The sequence below is a fragment of the Lycium barbarum genome, chromosome 6 (assembly GCF_019175385.1).
Source record: "Lycium barbarum isolate Lr01 chromosome 6, ASM1917538v2, whole genome shotgun sequence".
NCBI lineage: Eukaryota > Viridiplantae > Streptophyta > Magnoliopsida > Solanales > Solanaceae > Lycium > Lycium barbarum.
In genome coordinates this window covers 113,740,616-113,760,844 of record NC_083342.1, presented here as the reverse complement: position 1 = coordinate 113,760,844, position 20,229 = coordinate 113,740,616, and the positions used below count along the sequence as shown (strand labels likewise).

The window sequence follows — 20,229 nt, the reverse complement described above, 5'->3', positions numbered from 1 at the left end:
TAAAAAAAAAAAACTAATTAAAGAATTTACTACAGTAAATATAAAAGTAGATAAACATGAGTCTCCAAGAATAAAACTAAGAAATTCATGCTCTTCATGCGAACATTCTCATCATAATTTAAATGCTAAAGAGTTCTAAATTAAATTGGCCACTAAGGAGAGTTAAAATTTCTTAATGATAAAGACCTTTAATTTGATTTCATTCTAGAGTTTCTTAATGGACTAAAAAACTTATAAACTTGATTAAGAACGTAAAAGCAAAGCTTTCAGTTTGGACGTTTTTGTGCTTTTTCAATTCAATGTCATTATCGGAAAAAAAAAAAAAAAAGGAAAGAAAAAGAAAAGGAAAAAATCCAAGGAACAGGAAAAAAAAAGTAGAAAAGGTGAAAAGAATAATAAATAAATAAATAAATAAAATATGCATAGAAAATCAAAAAGAAAGGACAGAAAAAGGGAATGTTAATTTTGTTTTGTCAAAAAATGTAGGACAATATTCAAAGTAGTGCTCTAGGCAAGATCGAGCTTGCGAGTTTCAAGTAGCTTTGAACATACTTAACTATTGTGCTACACCTCTAACTTGAATCAAAGGTCTTCATATTCTTATATTAGTTACAAGAAATTTTTGACCTATATACACAATATAATTTTTCGATGAAGGATGTTCAACTGATCACCCATTATAAAAAAAACTTAAAAAGAAGAGTTCCTTAATTACATAATTCTAAAATAGAGATCGGGAATTGGATTCATTCTAAGATCTATTTATTAAAAGAAGACGGTATGCCGCCACTCGGACTTGAACCTTGATGTATTAGCATTGCTTCCTAAGAGCAGCATGTCTACCAATTTCACGGTAGCGGTCTTTCTTGAACTCATAATAGCCCATAAGCAATTGTAGAAATTGAGGAAGCTATTTTAGTTTAGTATCACCCTCCTACCACATATCTCCACCCGAGCTCACTTCCATTCTTAACTCTATGCTTACGAGCACTAATTTAACTTGACTAACAAGATTAATGCTAACATGAATATAAACGATTATGTGATCATTTTATTTGTTTTAAAACTATCATTTTATTTATTGCTTTTTAAGCGGTGTCAAATATGAACAAGTAAATACATACAAAGATAGTAATACTTTTTCTTTTTTCACCACTAATAAGTATTACTACTACTACTACTAATTGAGAGATGCAGGGGTGAAAAAAAAAAAAGAGCTGGAGATAAGGTGTCAATGGTTATCAAAAAAACTGACTTAATTGACCGAACTGTACCGTACAGAACCAATTTTTAGGGTTTTTTAATAAAATCGACGATTTTTATATAAATTTATAACCATACCGAATAATTAGGTTGGTTTTTAATTTTATAAAAATAAACCGAAAAAATACTGAATCGTACCAAATAAGTCTATATGTGTAAAATATATTTTATATATTAAATTTAAATATAATAAAAGATTAAAATTTTCGCCTTGGGTTCGGGATGATAAAAATGACTACAAGCCGGCAACATAATTAACACTTAAAGTTTCAAGGCTAAAACCTATTATACTACTCATATTGAAATTAAATTAGTTCTAGCAGCCCGAGTAGTAACTAACTTGTAAGCTACAAGATATTCTAACGATTTTGGATAGAAAACTACAAAGTATTCGATATCTTTCTTTTTGTATGATTTTAAATTTATCTTATTGGATACTTAATCCTAATAGACTCTATTCTTGTGTTCCATCTTGATTGACTTTTGCTCCCTTGTGCGATCTAAATTATACTTTTTATCTTTACTTAATATTGTTTTACACAATCGTAAAATAGTGGGATCAATCTTTATTCTTGTCTTCTTTTATATCTTCTTGATTCATCACCCTTTAAATAGTAAAAATGTCTAGAGAGTTTTTGCCAAAGTCGTATAAAAATATGCATAATATTGTGTTTTAACTTTTTACTAGTGACTATAACGTGATGTTCTTTTTCTAAAAAAATAAAAACTAACCGAACCGTATCGATACCGAAAAGAAATCAAGATGATGAGACAGTTTCAAAAAGTCTAATTTTAATTCTATAAAATCAAATAACCAAAAAATTAATATGCTATAAATTTTATAAAATAACATTACGATTGGCCACCCTAGCCGTATATTCTTCCCTTCATAAAAAAGAAAGAAATTGAATGCGAATAAGAAGGAACTGGGAACAACTTGATTTTCAAGCGACCAATAGAATATCTTACAAAAGTCAAATCTGAAATTACAGTAGTACTACATTCTCCATTAATCACCCCCTTAATATTCACAATCATATCTTAAAATATCATTAAATTTACATTCATACACCAAACAGGGCCTTAAATTTCCCTAAATGTCCATGAATACTCCAAAATTTCTGCCCAAATGAGTTTCCTAAAAGACCTAGCAGAAACCCTAACCTCAATCTTCTCGGATACTACTCCATCATCTTCATCGAACGATCCTCAGCAAACCTCCGGTGATCGGACGATGGACGGCGTTGCCACGGGGAATGAACGGGCGGCGTATAAGCTAAAAGGATACTTTGAATTGGCTAAAGAAGAGATCGCTAAAGCTGTTAGAGCTGAAGAATGGGGATTGGTAGATGATGCTATTTCACATTATCAAAATGCACAAAGGATACTCAACGAAGGGATATCTACTCCTGTTCCTTCGTATATAACTTCTAGGTATTCTGTTTTTTGTAATTTTTTACAATTTCAATCAAGTTCGGATTTTTTGTTGTATTTGTGTATGTTATTGTTAGATTAGATTTATTAGAGGCTTAATGGGGGCAATATTTGAATGAATGACTCGGAACTTTGATAGAGGCAAATCCAAGAATTTAACTTAAGTGGTGCAGAGTCTATCGAAAGAAAATAGAGTATTCTAACGAACAAATGGGATACATTAGATAGAGAGAGAGGTAGAGCAAATGAACTGACATTACTGATTAATTCTCTAAAAGAGAGTACAGTCGTTACTGATTACAATTTACAGCTACAAGAGAAGAGAAATTGGCAGGAAAAGTAGTTAGAGTTTAACTAACAGCTCAGGGCATGTGCCCTTCACGTGGCGATAACAGAAATTGGAAAATTAACTAACCGAATTGGCCAGCTCATCCTAACTAACTTGCCAGCTGTAGATGCAAAGTAAAAGGATCATAACATTTTATGTGTAGATAGATGTATTTTTCTTATTAAAGAAAAGTTGTTCAAGTACGCACAAACATGTATGGTTCAAGTTGAGGGATCAGGGGATATGATCAGATCTTAGCTCATTGTGTGCTTAAAAATGTTTAAATTGTATGAGTATAGGCTATATAATTTGCTTAAGTGGCAGTGCTAGGGAAGATAAAAATAATCTAATGCTCAGTGGTTGAGTGGAATGGATATAGAGGATTATATAGTCAACCCAGACTAGTTTGGGATTGAGGTGTATTTGATTGATTGATTGTTTGGTTGGTTGGGTTGGGACTTCTGGAGAGGGGATGAAGGGCGATCTCTTTTACCTCTAGAACTCTATTTGACTTTCTACACATAACTTGGGACGTGTGATTGTCATGTTGCATTTTAGCTATTACACTTCAGTGCAGTAAAATGGAGAGATACATGCATTCTGCAACTACTTTTTCAACTATGTATATGCTTTAGCATCATGGATAGCGGGAGAACCACGACCAGTCTGCTTCTTATATGAGTTGGCTTGTTGTCTATATCTCAAACTAACACTGTTCTTACTCTACTTAATATGAGTTTTATGTAGATAGTAAAAAATTCTGATTTTTCCTTTAAATATTGTTACTTCTACTTGTGTGCAATTGAGCATCATACACATGTACAGAATGATAATTCATTGAACACCAAGATCCTGCAATTCTGTTGGTTATCTTTGACTCAAAAACAGATCTTGCAATTCTGTCTGTGTAGATTGGATTCTTGTGTTTTAAACAATTGTCCATCTCTTTTTCTTTCTGTAGCAGGAGTTCCTTTGATTTTTTAGATTTTTGGAATAGCATGTCGGCAGCAGTAGGTGCATAGGAAGGGAAGTGGGTTGGTTTGCTTCAATATACCTAGTAAAATGAACAGAAAACCTTCCGATTAAAGTAATATGTGGAAATGAATCATTTTTTTCTGTCATGTGTGATTTTCTTGGCCATCTGATGGATTACGGAGTAATTGAGCCACAACTCTCCTCTTGCGGTTTCTAAACAGTGAACACGAGAAGGTGAAATCATATCGTCAAAAGATATCAAAATGGCAGTGTCAAGTTTCAGACAGACTTCAGACTTTAGGTCGACGAGCAGGTTAAAAAATCCTTTTCTTTCTTGCATTCAGTTTCTAATCATATCTTAATCAGCAGGAAGAATAACTGAGTACTTATCTTGCTTCTCTTTGCCCATACCCCCATTTCAGTTGGCACATCTTCAGTCAAGGTATGAACTGCCGTGTGAAGTGTAAGCTTTGTTCTGTTGAGTAGACAATTTCAGATGTTCATTTCAAGGAAACAATTACATCTTTTCCATCTGATGGAATTGCAGTTCTCTTTCATATCTCATCCTCATGGTGCATCCTAATAACTCTGCTCCTTTTTTAACTTTAGAGCTTCACCACGAGCTCTTGGTGCTAATGTGGAGCAATGTTGTTACTCAAAGTGGTTCTTCTCTTTGATGCATCTGCCTGCTGTCATTTCTATATTTCTTTTTCCAATTTCTTAGTTACGATGTCCTAGTAATTATTTTGTTAATAAAAGTAATGTAATTAGTTATTTACATGCCGGGCACTTTACCCTCCCCAGACCCCACTTTTGTCTCTCTACCTCTAAGGTAGGGTTAAGGTCTGCGTACACTCTACCCTCCCCAAACCTCACTTTGTGGGATTTCACTGGGTATGTTGTTGTTGTATGCGGGGCACTGTGAACGAAACCATGTTTAGCTGGGCTGTTAGAAGCCGAAGAGAAGATGTAGGGCATGGGATGTTGCTTCACTCAGTTATGTGGACCATGTGGAGAGAGAGGGATGGGGAAGATTTGAGGGAGTAGAGGAAGACTTTGTACACTTGAGGAATGGCCTCTTTTCCCTTGTTTCTTTTTGGTGCACCCATGAGGTTCCTTTTTGTACAGATGACTGGGTGTCATTCATAGGAAACTATAAACCATGTCTTTTTCAAGGTTTTCTATTTTTGGTATACTTCCTGTATACGGACACGTTTTTTGCCCTTTCTTTAATTAAATTTATCATAACCTTAACAATAAAAGAGGCTAATCCTCTTTATTTGTCACTTGAAAGGGAACTAAAACACTCTCACATAGGGGTTCTAAACAAGCCAAGCTCAACCTTCAACAAGGTCGTTTTGGTTTTGATGCAATTTGACCATAGATAGAGCTGGGCCAAGCTTGACGTAGAAGGCTTGAGCATAGCTCTATCACTTTACTTATGAAGGGTTCAACTTGTATGTCCTATTCAACGGAGAATACTAGAAGTCCCAGTGGCAAGACTACAATAGGAAGTTTATTTTAAATGGATAGTACGAATCATTCGGTAAACTTTGGGTTTACCCTGTGCGCACCCGAAGGGTAGCGGCTGCGGGTTCCCATGCCATCAAAAAAAAAAAAAAAAACTTTGAAGATGGCCGTCAAATCCTTTTGAAATGAAATTATGTTATCATACGAAGTTTTACTATCTGAGCTAGTCATTTGCCACCAGGCTGGTTTGGTTCATGGTACCCCTACTCCCACTGGGGTGTACTTGTGAACGAAGCCTGAGTTGGACATGTCTTGAATTTCTGGGTTTAAGTTGCAGAGTGGGTTAACTGTTAAGTATCATTTGATCATAATGGATTTTGGCATGTTCTCCCCAGCATTCAGCACCACAAACCCAAAGAGTGGCTGTTTCACAATCAAGTTCGTCTGCTCGAAAAGGAGTATCTCGATCTGTGCCTGGATCAGGGAAAGACAGCTCTGTTATGAGGGTTCCGAGTAATAGCATATCAAGCCGTAAACCTTCACAGGAATCTGCCACTGCTAGTGGGTATGATCCAAAGTTGGTGGACATGATAAATTCTGTAATTGTGGATAGAAGCCCTTCTGTTAAATGGGAAGATATTGGTGAGAAGCCAAAGTTTTATCTTCTCCATGTCCTCCTACCCCTATGTAATGATTTGTAAAATATTTTAATCATGAATTTGGTTTTCCTGCAGCTGGCCTTGAAAAGGCAAAACAAGCTCTCTTAGAGATGGTAATTCTACCAACCAAAAGAAAGGATCTCTTCACTGGCTTAAGAAGGCCTGCTCGAGGTATTGTTTGTATACGTGAATAACATTATAACACAACCAGGAACTTGCTTCTGACAAGGTTGATGTTATTGTATTACAGGTCTACTTCTTTTTGGCCCGCCAGGTACTGGAAAAACCATGCTTGCCAAAGCAGTAGCATCTGAGTCCCAGGCCACATTTTTCAATGTGTCTGCTTCTGCATTAACATCAAAGTGGGTGTGTGTCTCTTTTCTTTGTGCCTTTTAATTGAGTTTGTTTTGTATCATTTTGATATACTGAGCTTCATTTATGACAGGTCGGAGAGGGTGAAAAGCTTGTCAAGACACTTTTCATGGTTGCCATTTCCAGGCAGCCATCTGTAATTTTCATGGATGAGGTGAGACTTTATCAGAAATTATTATGTCAGTTGATGCCTCGGCTAATATACTATTCAATGTTTTTCCTACTAGGCTTCAGTTAATCAATACAAGAAATACCTACAAAATAATTAAGTCCTCGTCAATTGTCTTCTTCACTACTATCTGTTAAACGTATAAATAAATTAGGAACTTAGCTCTCTTCCATCAAACATGGACTTTCTTTGGTGGGTGGGGGACAAATTAAATAGAAAAAGTGAAAGAGTGATCTGAGTGAAAATTGCTTCCACCTCATACTTTTGCTAGATTCCTTCATGATCTGGATAAGTCATAAGTGCACCTTCTATCTTGACCTACTTCAATGCCTTTGAAATTTGCTAAATCGTTTACGGACAACCAATATCATGTTTGATTATGAATTAAAACACTGCCCTTTATTTATTTCAATTTGAGGGTTTCTTTTTTGCGCAGATTTTGTTTCCTTTCTTTTTCTTGGTCCCTCGTCTTGGTACATTTCTCCTTTTTTTCCTTATTAAAAAAAAAAAAGAAGATAAATTCTGAATTAGCTGACAAACTATCTGCCATTAATTAGCTGACAAACTATCTGCCATTAAGTTTTGTTGTCAGTTTCCAAAGTCTAATGAACTTGACACATCTATCAGGTGAAAGTGAAGTTTTCTTGGTCAAGTATTGGATAGACCTCTGTAGGATTTGCAATATTTGCTATGCGATTTTGGAAAGTAATTAGCTGCGTATAGATTATCTGTTTGCCTCAAACTGATTGGCATTCTTACTTTCATCCTTGACATTTGTCTAGTATGTCTTTGTTTAGATCCTGTATATGACGTATCTTATGATTCTTGCAGATACTCTGGTTAAAGCTGCCTGTATTTTTTCTCTTCACTTATCTAAAAAAAATAAAAAAATAGTATTTTTCTTTTAGACTTTGCTGCTTAGAAAGTATGTATCTGTTATTAGGCTTGCTTGGGTCTTTCATTGATAAATACATCTAAATATGCATCCATCACTTATTGGTAGCAAACCTTACTTTTAGACTATCTTTGTGGTTAACAGATAGATAGTATTATGTCAACTAGGACTACCAATGAGAATGAAGCGAGCAGAAGGTTGAAGTCTGAGTTTCTAGTTCAGTTTGATGGGGTGACATCAAATTCTGATGGCCTGGTAATTGTAATTGGTAAGCTTCATGCTGTTTCTGTACTATTATCTTAGTTATGGAGTTTCTCACAGATAGCTGTTCCTGCTAACTGATGCTCATGGCTTAGTGTTTTCTGGGTGTAATTATTGTCAAAAGATCATTTTCTTCTTCTCTAAGTCTGCGCTTTACGACATCTATTGCATTAATCTCCTAGCAAGTTAATTCCTGTAAGTCAACATATAAAGGAAATGCCACAAAAGTGCCAGGTTTTTATGGAGGCTCCATGAAAGTGCCACTGAAAAGAGAATGTTCTGGGGAATATTACTGTCTATGACGATAAACTATCAGAAAAAGATTAAAAAAAGAACGTAGCGACCAAAAAAAATATAAGAATGTAATTATATAACCAAGATCTGTCAACAGCTTATTGCAAACTATTAGAAAACATAAAGAACCTAATGACCTAGTATGCTCAAGACACCATGCTTTACCTTGACGCTACAAAGATGGTGGGTATTTGACATACACCAAGGAAAAGCCATTTTTACCAAACCTTTTCTAGTCTGGAACTCTGGTGTGCTGGGATTTTAAATGTCAAACTGCTTCCGATGCAGTGACTTTTAGAGGGGCCCTCTGAAATTTCAGTAACTAACTTATTCCTTTTTCTATATTATACCCTCCCGCCCATGAAAATTTGAGAATTATAGATTTTCAAGATTGTTGAGCATATGTTATCAGTCTACAGAAGTTGATCTTTTTGGTCCTTGTTTTCTCTAATAATTGTGTCTGAGCTGTCTTCCTATGCTAATGCAGGTGCAACGAATAAGCCACAGGAGTTGGATGACGCTGTTCTAAGGAGATTGGTAAGTGCTGGTACTAGATCAGGATGCAATCTGTGTCTGAGAACGTAGTTGTGATTTCATCATTGGCTTGGTTAAACTTTTTTTTTTTTTTGGGTTTTGTTTGGGTCTGATAGGTAAAGTAGATAATACTGACAAAAGTGATGGACATGAATATAAAGGGTGTACAACTATACTTCACCGCTATATGTTTGAGTTTGTACTTGAAAAAATCCACATAATTCTCGTGTATAGTGTAAGAAGTTACATTGGCCCATCTTATACATTACCGTTTTCAAAGAAAAGTTACGTAGGACCTTCTTCTCTAACAAGTCATTAAAATAACCCAATTAATTCTAGATCAAAGAAAAAAACAACTTACGTTTTCAGTTCTCACTTTGATATCCTTGCAGCATCTTACTGGGAAATTCAAATTTGGACTATGGGAGTACGTGTGCCACATTACTAAAATACTCGACTCTGAAAACTAAGTGAAATGATCTGAATCTGACCACCAGCTTATAATAAGAAGAATGTAAATTAGTAGAGAAACTAAATTGCAAAATTGCTTCACAAGCTTCCCCTTGTTTAAAGAGTAGTTTCCTTTCGTTGTCTATGATCATAGAAGCTTAATTAGTATGTTACTAACAATGTGAATTGTTATTTAAAATACTAAGAAAACCGTAAGGCTGTTTTCTTCTTAATGTGCTTGTTACTGTTTGAAACAGGTGAAAAGAATATATATACCTTTACCTGATGCTAGTGTTAGAAGACAACTTCTGAAACACAGACTAAAGGGAAATGCTTTTTCTTTGCCTGGTGAGATTGCATTTGAGAACTAGATACATTATTATTTTGAAGATGTTGGCTAACTACTGTCTGTTTGTAGACCATAAAGTAGAGTTCCCATTTAAAATGAGGAGTTATAATATTTTGCAAAACCCCCTTCCTCCCCTTAAAGGTTTAATGAAGTCAGTCAATATTGAGATCTATGTACTTGTCTTATCCGGATGTTTCAGTTACCATGACCACTTTAGACCAATCAGCAATATGAGATGTGAAATGTGGATAACAGCTACATACATGCATGATGATGTGCAAGTTCTTAACCAAGTATCAAATGTACAAAATTTAAACAAAAGAAAAAAGGAAATATCAAAAGACCTTGATAATTTTGTCTTATTCAAACTGGGGGTATAAGGAAGCTCTTGTAATGCGTCCCCCCTCCCTTCTTTTCCTTCCATATTAGCTCGGCAGAAGTCTATTATGATTGAACATGTCTAATTTACTTATGAGCAAAAGTAAGATAGTCTTGCAAGCTAGAGCTCTTTTAAATAATGGTGCTTGTGTCATTGTTTATCACTGATTTGAGTTTTCCCTACTTCTACAAAAATCTTGCGCACTCGCTGCTGGCGTAAGGCCAACCACAGCTTCCCTAGACTCCTCTTTTATGAGGGTGGCGGTTGTCTCTGCATGAGGGTGGGAGAGTTGTCTTTCACTCACATCCATTTTTTAGTGGGAAGACTCAAGGCCATTTCCCAATATTCTTCTTTATGTGAAAGCCTATCAAGCATCTCTGAAATGGTTAGCTTGAAAAACAAAACATGCTTCACTTCTGTTCTTCATTTTCGTGAAGCAAGCTTGTCCTCTATGAGTTTGAATTTATATCGTGTTATCAATAAGTTCAATGTGTGTTATGGACTTATCTTTCTAAAGCTTACTGATAATCCTGTTCATTTGTTTATGCTCAAACTGTTTTTTTCTTATACAATCTTTATGAGGATGACAGAGGATCAAATCTAATCATTTGAAGGACTTCTTATTGTATTTGGAGAGACCATTCTTTTTATTTTCTGAAATATTAAGCAGAGTTCTTAGTTTAATCGCCTGCTATTGCAATGTCATCTAATTCAGTTTTGTTTACTGGATGATAGATGGAGATCTAGAACGACTAGTGAGAGACACAGAAGGTAAAAAGTGCTAAAGGTTTTGCCATTGGATATTTTCTTAACTGAACATCTGATTCTTAAGAACCTTTACCAACATATCTTGTTTCTCATGGGAAGCTCATCTGAAATCTACTGTTCCACAGGGTATTCTGGAAGTGATCTTCAAGCCTTGTGCGAGGAGGCTGCAATGATGCCGATCAGAGAGCTTGGCGCTAATATTCTCTCAGTCAAGGCAAATCAGGTGGTAACTCTCTTCTGGAGTTTACAGTGCTACCTTTTTAATTTGTTTGCCAGTAGTGGTTAATGATTCTGCATGCAATAAAAGCATACTTCCAAGAGTAGCTGAAATACTGCTCCAAAGATATGCCCTTGTAATCTTCTATGAAGTTGAAATCTGAAGACTACTCTTCCCATGCTCATGTAGGTAAATTGGACACGCTTCTCATTTGGGCTATCTCTAAGTGTGTGACTCTTTTACTGAAGTTTGTACAATTTATAAGATTTTCAAGAATTAAATTCGTTTGAAATTTGAACTCTCTGCTCAACCTTGTCAGGTATAGGACGGCATGAGTATTCATACTCCTAATAGTTCCCTTGAAAAAACCCAAAAGGTTGATGTCATTTGTTAGATGTCAGTTTGAGTTTGTTATACACCTTTGGATGCACTATCTGAAATTGGATAGCAAGAATACTTAAGCGCTTAGTGAAGAGGAGTGGTTAAGACAATTTGGAAATAGCTTTTTAAAATCTCTACGTTGCTTTTGCAATTCCATAATTTGTATGTTTCTATCTCTGAGGTTTGAAGATTGACGAACACTTGGAAGCAAGTTTATTTGCGTACCAACCATGTTGATCGATGACTAAAATTGTGGTTATTGACTCATTCAAAATTGGTGCTCTGATTTTGCAGGTGAGGGGTTTAAGATATGGAGATTTTCAAAAGGCCATGACAGTGATTAGGCCTAGTCTGCAAAAGAGCAAGTGGGAGGAGCTTGAAAGGTGGAATCAAGATTTTGGTGCCAACTAAGTGCCCAACTCTTGAATATTTTGTGCAATATGAAGTAAAGCGAAAACAAAAGTTTATGATAGGCAAGCGGACGATTTTTTTTTTTTTTTGGGGGGGGGGGGGGGGGGGGCAGGTCAGTGTCTGTCCTGACTGTATGTGTACACACTTGAGAACTTACAATTGATTATTATCCAGAATTTGGATATTACTAGGTACATAATTCCCAGAGAAAGCATGTATAGATGATCACGACGTGTGATACAAGTGTTTTGTAGTTCCCCTTTGTGTCTGGACGTTTGTTTAGAACTGATGGTTCAATATACTGTTGTGAATAGTGGATGACGCTCTTAGCTTTTCCGACCCTTAAATAAATATATTTACGAGAGGAATGATGTCTAACCTCTATACCTCTATTCTTAGCTTGTGCTTGGAATGAACATCCTCATTAACAAACGTCTATATTTTTAACTAAAACAGACGACTAATGATCCCACTTTTTTAAATCTAATATTATTATTCCTTATCCCTGATGGGAATAAAATAGACCCGCAAAAATAATGTTCACGGTATTAGTGATAAACGCGGAACACTAACTTATGGTTAAATCAGCAAGAATAAAATGCAGCAATAATGACACCAAGATTTTACGTGGAAACCCTTCTGAATAAGGGAAAAATCACGGTCAAGAGGAGCAGCTGATATCACTATAGAGGAATTTTACACTGTGTAGTAACGAGTACAAATACTCCTAAGACCACTACACCCTCAAAAGAAATAACACTCTTTTGATTTTCCCACCTCACTACAATATCACTCACACTCTATTTTTCTTCACAGACTATTTTCTTACAGTCTATGGAATACCTCACTTTTGCTCTCACTCAGATGTATTGTCTGAGATTTTGGTGTGTTACAAATGAACTATAAGCTGCCTATTTATAGGAATGAATTTCCTATGATGAGATAAGCGCTTACATCACGACTATGATGAGGTAAGCGCTTACATCACGCCTATGATGAGGTAAGCGCTTACATCACGAAAATGTGAACAAAAGAATTGACTTGTTGGCCAATTCCACAATTGCTACCAATGTGATTTTGTCAAAGGAAGAAAAATCTTCCTTCCTTAAAAATATGGGATAAGGGACTGGACCCCACAATCCCATGAGCCAAACGACATCTACTAGTCTTACAATTAATCTCTAGTATAGCCTAAAGAACTTGGCCATCTCCTAGACTAAGTCGATTGATTCTTGACCTTGAGTTCACAAGACGCCATTACTTTAAATTAACACGTCTTAATTCTAATTTGGATATATCAATTGTTCACGGTATAGTAATAATTACTTCCGAGTAGTGAATACGATAAGCGGGTGCTTCAATTCCTTGGACGGATGTGTTAGGCTAAATTTTCGAGGCTAGCATACTTCACGGAGACGAGCCATGATTTTTCCTTCTTTGGGGCCAGTGAACGTTGAGTCGAATTGACAATGTTTCAAGTAATACAACAATTCATTTGTGAAGAGAACCAAACACCAAAGTTCATTGAGATAAAATTATCTACATCAAAGCTAAGCTCAAAGATTTATTAAGTAACTTTATCGAAACTGCTCGAGCAGTTAAATAAGATGAAAAGTGGAAGATCAGAGTTAATTAAAAATTAACATGAGATGTAAACCCAAATAAGGTAGCATAGAAGAGGAGTTTCGAGAGGCAGGATCAAAACAAAAAATTCAAAAATATCCTCAACCTTTTCACTTGTATCATCATAGAGATAGGATAGTCACAATCTCTAAAGTTCGAATTTTTCTCAGAAATTATCATTTAAAAGCCTTTCTTCTTCACGTACTTGATAAATCTATAATATTATTTAGTAAAAAGGGTCATATTTGTCCCTCTACCATTGAAAAAGGTCTAACATTGCTCTTTGTTACACATATATGTCCATATATCCCCTTTATGTTATATTATCGGCCCATATACGCCCTTAAAGTTATAAAAGTGGCTCAAATTTTCCCTTCCTCCATTAACCCCATCCATTTTAGCCAGAATGACATGACAACTCATCAAACCAACCCCCTTCTTCCACCACTACCTAAAATCACCAACACTTTCACCATTTATATCATCACCACCAACATAAATCATATATCTTTGGCATTATTAAGATATTTCTTGTTTGGCGGAGTTACTACTACTAAAAAATATAGTGAGATGATTAAAACGAACTCAACTTACGTTAACCTCTCAAAAATGATTATGCTAGAATGGGTTAGTCAATCTGAGAGAAAAAATTGGTCAATTGGCTAAGAAATAACCCAACAGCTGCTTTAATTTCTTGGGTGTTTGATTGAATGTTGTTTCTTTATCAATTTTTGTTTTTGGTTCATAGAGGAAGATATATTTGTCTGGATAAATAGATAACTAGAAATGATCGCGAGTTAAGTTGATATGTTTGGACCGAATGTTTATGTACTGACATGAACTTTAAACAAGTAGGATTGCCAATACCGACTCTATCACTAACCAACTTTTTAAACTATCCATAATTGACTCAACCCACTAACTTAACAGTATTACATAAATGTATAGAAACATAACAAAAATTGACAAGGCTATGAAAATCACGACGTCCTCCTATATGTTTGAGAGCGGAGAATTTGCATGTGGAATAGGAATATAAGTTATCTTAATAATGTCTAAGGTAAACGGTTTATGTTGGTGGTGATGGTATATATGGTGAAGGTGTTGGTGATTTTGGATTCTGGCTGAAGAAGAAAGGTTGATTTGGTGAATTGGCATGTCATTTTAGCTAAAAATGGATGGGATTACCGGAGGAAAGACAAATTTAATTTGAGCCACTTTTATAACTTTAAGGACATATAAGGACCGATATTATAACATTGACGGTTGGACGGTTGGACTGATATGAACTTGTATAAATGAAGGCAATATTAAATCTTTTTAAATAACAGGGGGGCAAATATGACCCTTTCTTCCTATTATTTACGTATGCTGCGCATTGAATGTACACAGAACATAATACTACTAAGCAATGAAATTAGGGTAATAAGTTATTCGCGGGTCCACTAAAATCAAATGGCAGACAAAGATTCCATGTCTTCTAAGGGTGTGTTAATATTTCCAATTATTCTATATTTGGTTGGTCAAATTTTTGAAAAATATTTTCTCTAGAAAATAAGTTTTTTAAAAATTAGAAAAATGACTATCCTAGTGAAAGTATAAAAATAAGTTCCGCAAATGACGTTCCACTTTGATTCAGTCCTCCCCACCTTCCAAGACACCTCATTTTCACCCAACTCGTGTAGCCCCATTCCCATCATTTAACACCCTCATCACCTCCACCTCCCATAGTATTTGTCTAGATTATATACTAGTGCATCTATCATAAAAAATATTTTCCTTCGTACCGAACACACCCTAAATGTGTCAAATTTATCCATGTGCTACTTAGATGATTGTTTATACTTTATCAGGAATGCGGCTTAACATAAACGTTAATTAATGCAAAACAATCTAATAAGAATTATAGTAAAATCTAAAGTGATTACAAAAAATAAACATTCTAACTAACTGACAACGGGACTAAAATGAGATGATTACATTTGAAAAGGTAAAAGCTAAACAAATTAACAGCCCAGTTTGCAGGGCAATGAAACTTGTTTAATTTCCACCTTAGGAACAACTTACTGAACTCATGATGCTCCCGTTACAATCCTTACAAGCTTGTTTGATCTAGATTTGGTAATTGTGAACAAGAAAACCTCATGGAAATAATTTAAACAATGAGTAAAGAAGGAAATCAATCCAAACATGAGATAGGTTGAATGTAGAGTAAATTAAGACATAGAAGTCAAAGTCAATTAATTATAAATTACGTCTTAATCCCAAAATTAGTTGATTATATGAAATTTTCTATATACATTCTTCTCTTTCAAGAGTACTTACTAAATACTCACAAATTACAAACAACATCACAATAAGACACTATTTGTACACCAACCATCAATCTACCTCAATTCTATTTCTTTTCTTTTTTTCTGGGCTTAGGACCGATAATGATTTGCGTGCAACACTCACACAAGCGGATATACATCATGGCGCAGAGGTAAGGAAACAAAGAAAAAGAGACAAAACAAATGTTTGTCTATTTGGTCACATAGAAGAATCAGAAACATTATTTTTGCAAAATTCAATGTAAGTGAGCTATGCTATGTTCTGTTTAGCTGGCTTGCCTTAAAAATGCGTCTACACAAACTACGAAAGTTCATACACATGAACATATTGAAAGGCAACATGTAATCACCCGTTATAAATTTTATTTATGGTCACAGGAGCTTTGGTGTGACAAGTTGGCAAAAGAGACTGCCACATATTTGAAATGGTTCCAGTTAAAGGTACTCCTAACCTATATCGGGATATGCCAATTCAATTCAATATTTATTTTATCGTCGTCGTCAATCTTATTGCTTGCACCGTGGCTCCATAATAACTCAGTGACTCATTAGTTCAATTTTCGTCGACCGATATATAGAGAAGATTCAACATGAAATTGGAGTAATTCTTAGGATAGGTTGTAGGTCCTAGGTAATTTAGACCATTTATAAGATATTTAAAAAAGAACTGAAATATGATCTCTAAAATGGAGGGAATGCAAGTGGAGAATGCCATTGTAGGGTAAAAACAAAGGAACAAAGAGGAGGGTTTTAACGTTGTTCTAGGGGACATGCCATAGTTGAAAAGAATCTAAAACTATGAAATAAGGGAAGCTTGAAAATAGCTTACGTGGCTTATAATTAGATGTTAGAACTTTAAAAATTTGATATAACCTAACTTAAGAACCTACCAACAGATAAATTGCCATTTAGAAATTAAAGTTCCTTACATGACTAAATTATTTTCTTTTTTTATTTGTCCAATCAAGATTACATAACTTCAAAGTTATTTCCTTATCTCTATGAGCATTCATTTGTTAACAAAACTCAATCCCTACTTTCTAGTCTAGAATACTAATGTTAGTAGGTTAAATTTTTGACTCAATATTTTAGTTAATGATTACTATTATAAACTTTCTTACAATAGTTTTATCAAATCTTCTTAAATACAAGGATTTTATATAAAGATGTTAAATTATGTGAAATTATATCTCGATTTTCAATTATCCACAGAGTGTTGCATTTTGCATATCAATAATCACGAATGTTGCGAAGCGCAAAAGGAAGATTTTGCAGACGTGTATCTTACCTCCTTCTTTATCGCAAGATGTGGAATGTTATCCTTGCTAGTTTTTTTTTTTTTTTTTTTTTTTTTTTAATTTCATTGATGGTCACTAAACTTACTCTTTGAAATATTAAAGTCATAAAATTATTTTTTATAATACTAAAGTCACTAAACTAATTATTTGTAACACTAAAGTCACAAAGCTAATATTAACAGTAAAGCCACTAAACAATGTGTTAATTGCCCAGAAGTACAAATCACCAAAAAATGACATGTCATTGCACATTATTATTTTGCCACTATCTACATGTCATGTGAGAAATATTTTTTAACAAATACATATTGTCATAACCTATATGTTAACCATAAGCAATTAAAAAATATAAATAATATATTTGCAAAGTGCACCCTCTTTCTTTATCAAAAACAATGCATCCGCTTTAAATCAACTGTAGGAATGGCTCAACAAAACTGGGGGACTAAAACTACTTCTTAGCGAAAGGCCTAAAGCTTTTCTTAGAAAAACAATAGAAATTTTCGTATATATTTTTATTTCAAATCTACTTCCTATCTTTTTGAGACGCAACATTATTAGTAACTTTATTATAATCGATTTTTCTAACAATTCTTATCAATTCATGAATAGCTAAATCATTAAATTTCTCTTGAGACATTGTCGATCTTAGGTAAAACTTTGTCAAGTTTAGTTTTGAAAATTTATTACTGCAAAGGCAACTTTCATACGGACGGTTAACATTATTTTATAAGCAATATAAGCATTTGAAAAAGAATAGTCTTTTATTTGATTGAGTTTATCGATTAGAGATTATATTCTACTTGTGCTATTTTCTTTATCACTTTTAGTTCATAAAATAAGTCTTAATCATCAATATCAGAGTGCCTACGTATTACTATGTTCTAAGAAACTTTTAAGGTTAAGCCAATATCTTTTCATATTCTCATTATCTAATATCCGTATTCTTTTACCACTAAATAGAAAACCGGAAAAAATATTATATGATTTGACTTGTTCAAATATATTTTTATTAAAAATTAATTTTTTTACATTAAATACTCAACGTTTTTAAAGAACAATTAGTAGATAAATCAATCACTAGTAAAAAATGAGGCCTCGGAAAATTTAGGACCTAAAGCCCTAGCTTCACCGACTTTACCCGAGTCCGGAGCCAAAATGACATATTTTTACAGCAATTAGACCAAAATAGGCTGTCTTTTTTTTTTATACCCAAATGGGTATTCCGTTGATCATTCAACGAAATACCCCAGTTACTGTTCATAGCAGCAACTCTTTTTTTTTTTTTTTTGCTATTTCGTGGATTGTTCCACGAAATAGCTTTTTTTTTAATTTTTTTTTTGCATTTCGTGGAACAATCCACGAAATAGCTTTTTTTTTTTTTTTTTTTTTTTTTTTTTTTTTTTTTTTTGCTATTTCGTGGATTGTTCCACGAAATAGCTTTTTTTTTAATTTGTTTTTTGAATTTCGTGGAACAATCCACGAAATAGTTCTTTTTTTTTTTTTTTTTTAATTTCGTGAAAAAAATGATTTTTTTTTACATATCACGACACAATCCACGAAATAGATGTTTTTTTAATTTTATTTCGTGAATAAAAAAAGAAATAGGAAATTATAATTTTTTTTTGTTTTTGCATTTCGTGTATTAAAAAACAAAATAGGATAAATTTTTGTCTAATTTCGTTCGTATAAAAAGGAAATTGGAAAATATATATATATATATATATATATATATATATATATTATTTCGTGTATTAATGAAGGAAATTGATTTGTTTTTTTTATTTTTTTTGCTTTTCGTAATCTAATGAACGAAATAGGTTTTTTTCTTTTTTGTATTTAGTGAATAAAAAAACGAAATAGGAAATTATATACATATATATATATATATTTTTTTGCATTTCGTGTATTAAAAAACGAAATAGGAAAATAATTTTATTTTCATTTCGTTTATATAAAAATGAAATAGGAATATATATATATATATATATATATATATATATATATATATATATATATATATATATATATATATTTATGTACCAATGAAATATTTCGTGGATTGTTCCACGAATTGCAAAATAAAAAATAAAAAAAAAACATATTTCGTGGATTGTTCCACGAAATGCAAAAACAAAAAAAACAGTTTTATTTATATTAACGAAACTGTTTTATTTTTTAATTTAAAACGGTTTTTTTTTATTTTTTATTTTGCATTTCGTGGAACAATCCACGAAATATAAAAAAAAAACAGTTTTTTTATATATTTTTGAAATTGATCTTATATATATATATATTCCAAATTGATTAAAAGCCATTTTTTAATTTTTTTAAAATATATTTTTCAAAAAACTTAGTGTTTAACTGTAAGGTTATTTTAGTCAACTTTATATATCGAGAAAATTAGTCAGCTTTATTTTCAAAAATTGAAACCGCAGAAGTGAAATTGACATTCACAGATACATGATCCCTGGATTTTTACGTTGAAATCTATTGCGTATCATCATCTTATAAGTAAATAAAACTGAAAATTTCATGCCAATTTGGTGAAAATTGAAATTGAATGTGATAAAAGGCGTTTTTTTAAAAATCGGCTCTGCCAAACCGCCTTATGGCAGTTTGTGTGCATAGATCTCGGAAAAATACCCAAAATCAAAAAAAAAAATCGCGTAAATCGGACGTCCGAGCGCAAAGTTATGACCATCTAAAGTTTGACGACTTTACAACTAGTTTTTCTCCCTATATTTTTTAGAATTATATTTATATTTAAAATAAAGTTATGTCTTGACTTTACAACTATTTTTTTTTTCGTTTATTAAAAAACGAAATAAGATTTTTTTTTTATTTCGTGAATATATAAATGTTTTTATAAATGAAACACAAAAATATATATATATTCATCCTATTTCATTGGTACATGAATGAAATATATATATATATATATATATATATATATATATATATATATATATATTCCTATTTTTTATTTTCCTATTTCGTTTTTTAATACACGAAATGCAAAATATATATATATATATGTATATAATTTCCTATTTCGTTTTTTTATTCACTAAATACAAAAAAAAAAAAACCTATTTCGTTCATTAGATTACGAAATGCAAAAAAAATAAAAAAACAAATCAATTTCCTTCATTAATACACGAAATAATATATATATATATATTCCAATTTCCTTTTTATACGAACGAAATTAGAAAAAAAATTTATCCTATTTCGTTTTTTAATACACGAAATGCAAAAACAAAAAAAAAATTATAATTTCCTATTTTTTTTATTCACGAAATAAAATAAAAAAACATCTATTTCGTGGATTGTGTCATGATATGTAAAAAAAAAATCATTTTT

General features: G+C 33.0%; 1 protein-coding gene across 1 annotated transcript; it reads left to right on the top strand.

The window, feature by feature from the left end:
- Positions 1–2,204: 2,204 nt before the first annotated feature.
- LOC132645617 (uncharacterized) lies at positions 2,205–11,977 on the top strand. Its single transcript, XM_060362705.1, has 13 exons — positions 2,205–2,697; positions 4,222–4,313; positions 4,423–4,442; positions 5,866–6,112; positions 6,205–6,300; positions 6,380–6,495; positions 6,575–6,655; positions 7,710–7,833; positions 8,608–8,657; positions 9,362–9,452; positions 10,568–10,603; positions 10,726–10,823; positions 11,493–11,977. Exons 1-13 carry the CDS (start codon positions 2,393–2,395, stop codon positions 11,607–11,609), a joined length of 1,473 nt encoding a protein of 490 aa, XP_060218688.1. The 5' UTR covers positions 2,205–2,392; the 3' UTR covers positions 11,610–11,977.
- Positions 11,978–20,229: the final 8,252 nt, after the last annotated feature.

Excerpts from the sequence above, each read along its gene's own strand:
- LOC132645617 (XM_060362705.1), top strand. The coding sequence starts at position 2,393 with ATGAGTTTCCTAAAAGACCTAGCAGAAACCCTAACCTCAATCTTCTCG. Across the intron at positions 6,113-6,204 it reads TGTTAAATGGGAAGATATTG|CTGGCCTTGAAAAGGCAAAA; the intron begins GTGAGAAGCCAA and ends GTTTTCCTGCAG. Across the intron at positions 10,604-10,725 it reads ACTAGTGAGAGACACAGAAG|GGTATTCTGGAAGTGATCTT; the intron begins GTAAAAAGTGCT and ends ACTGTTCCACAG.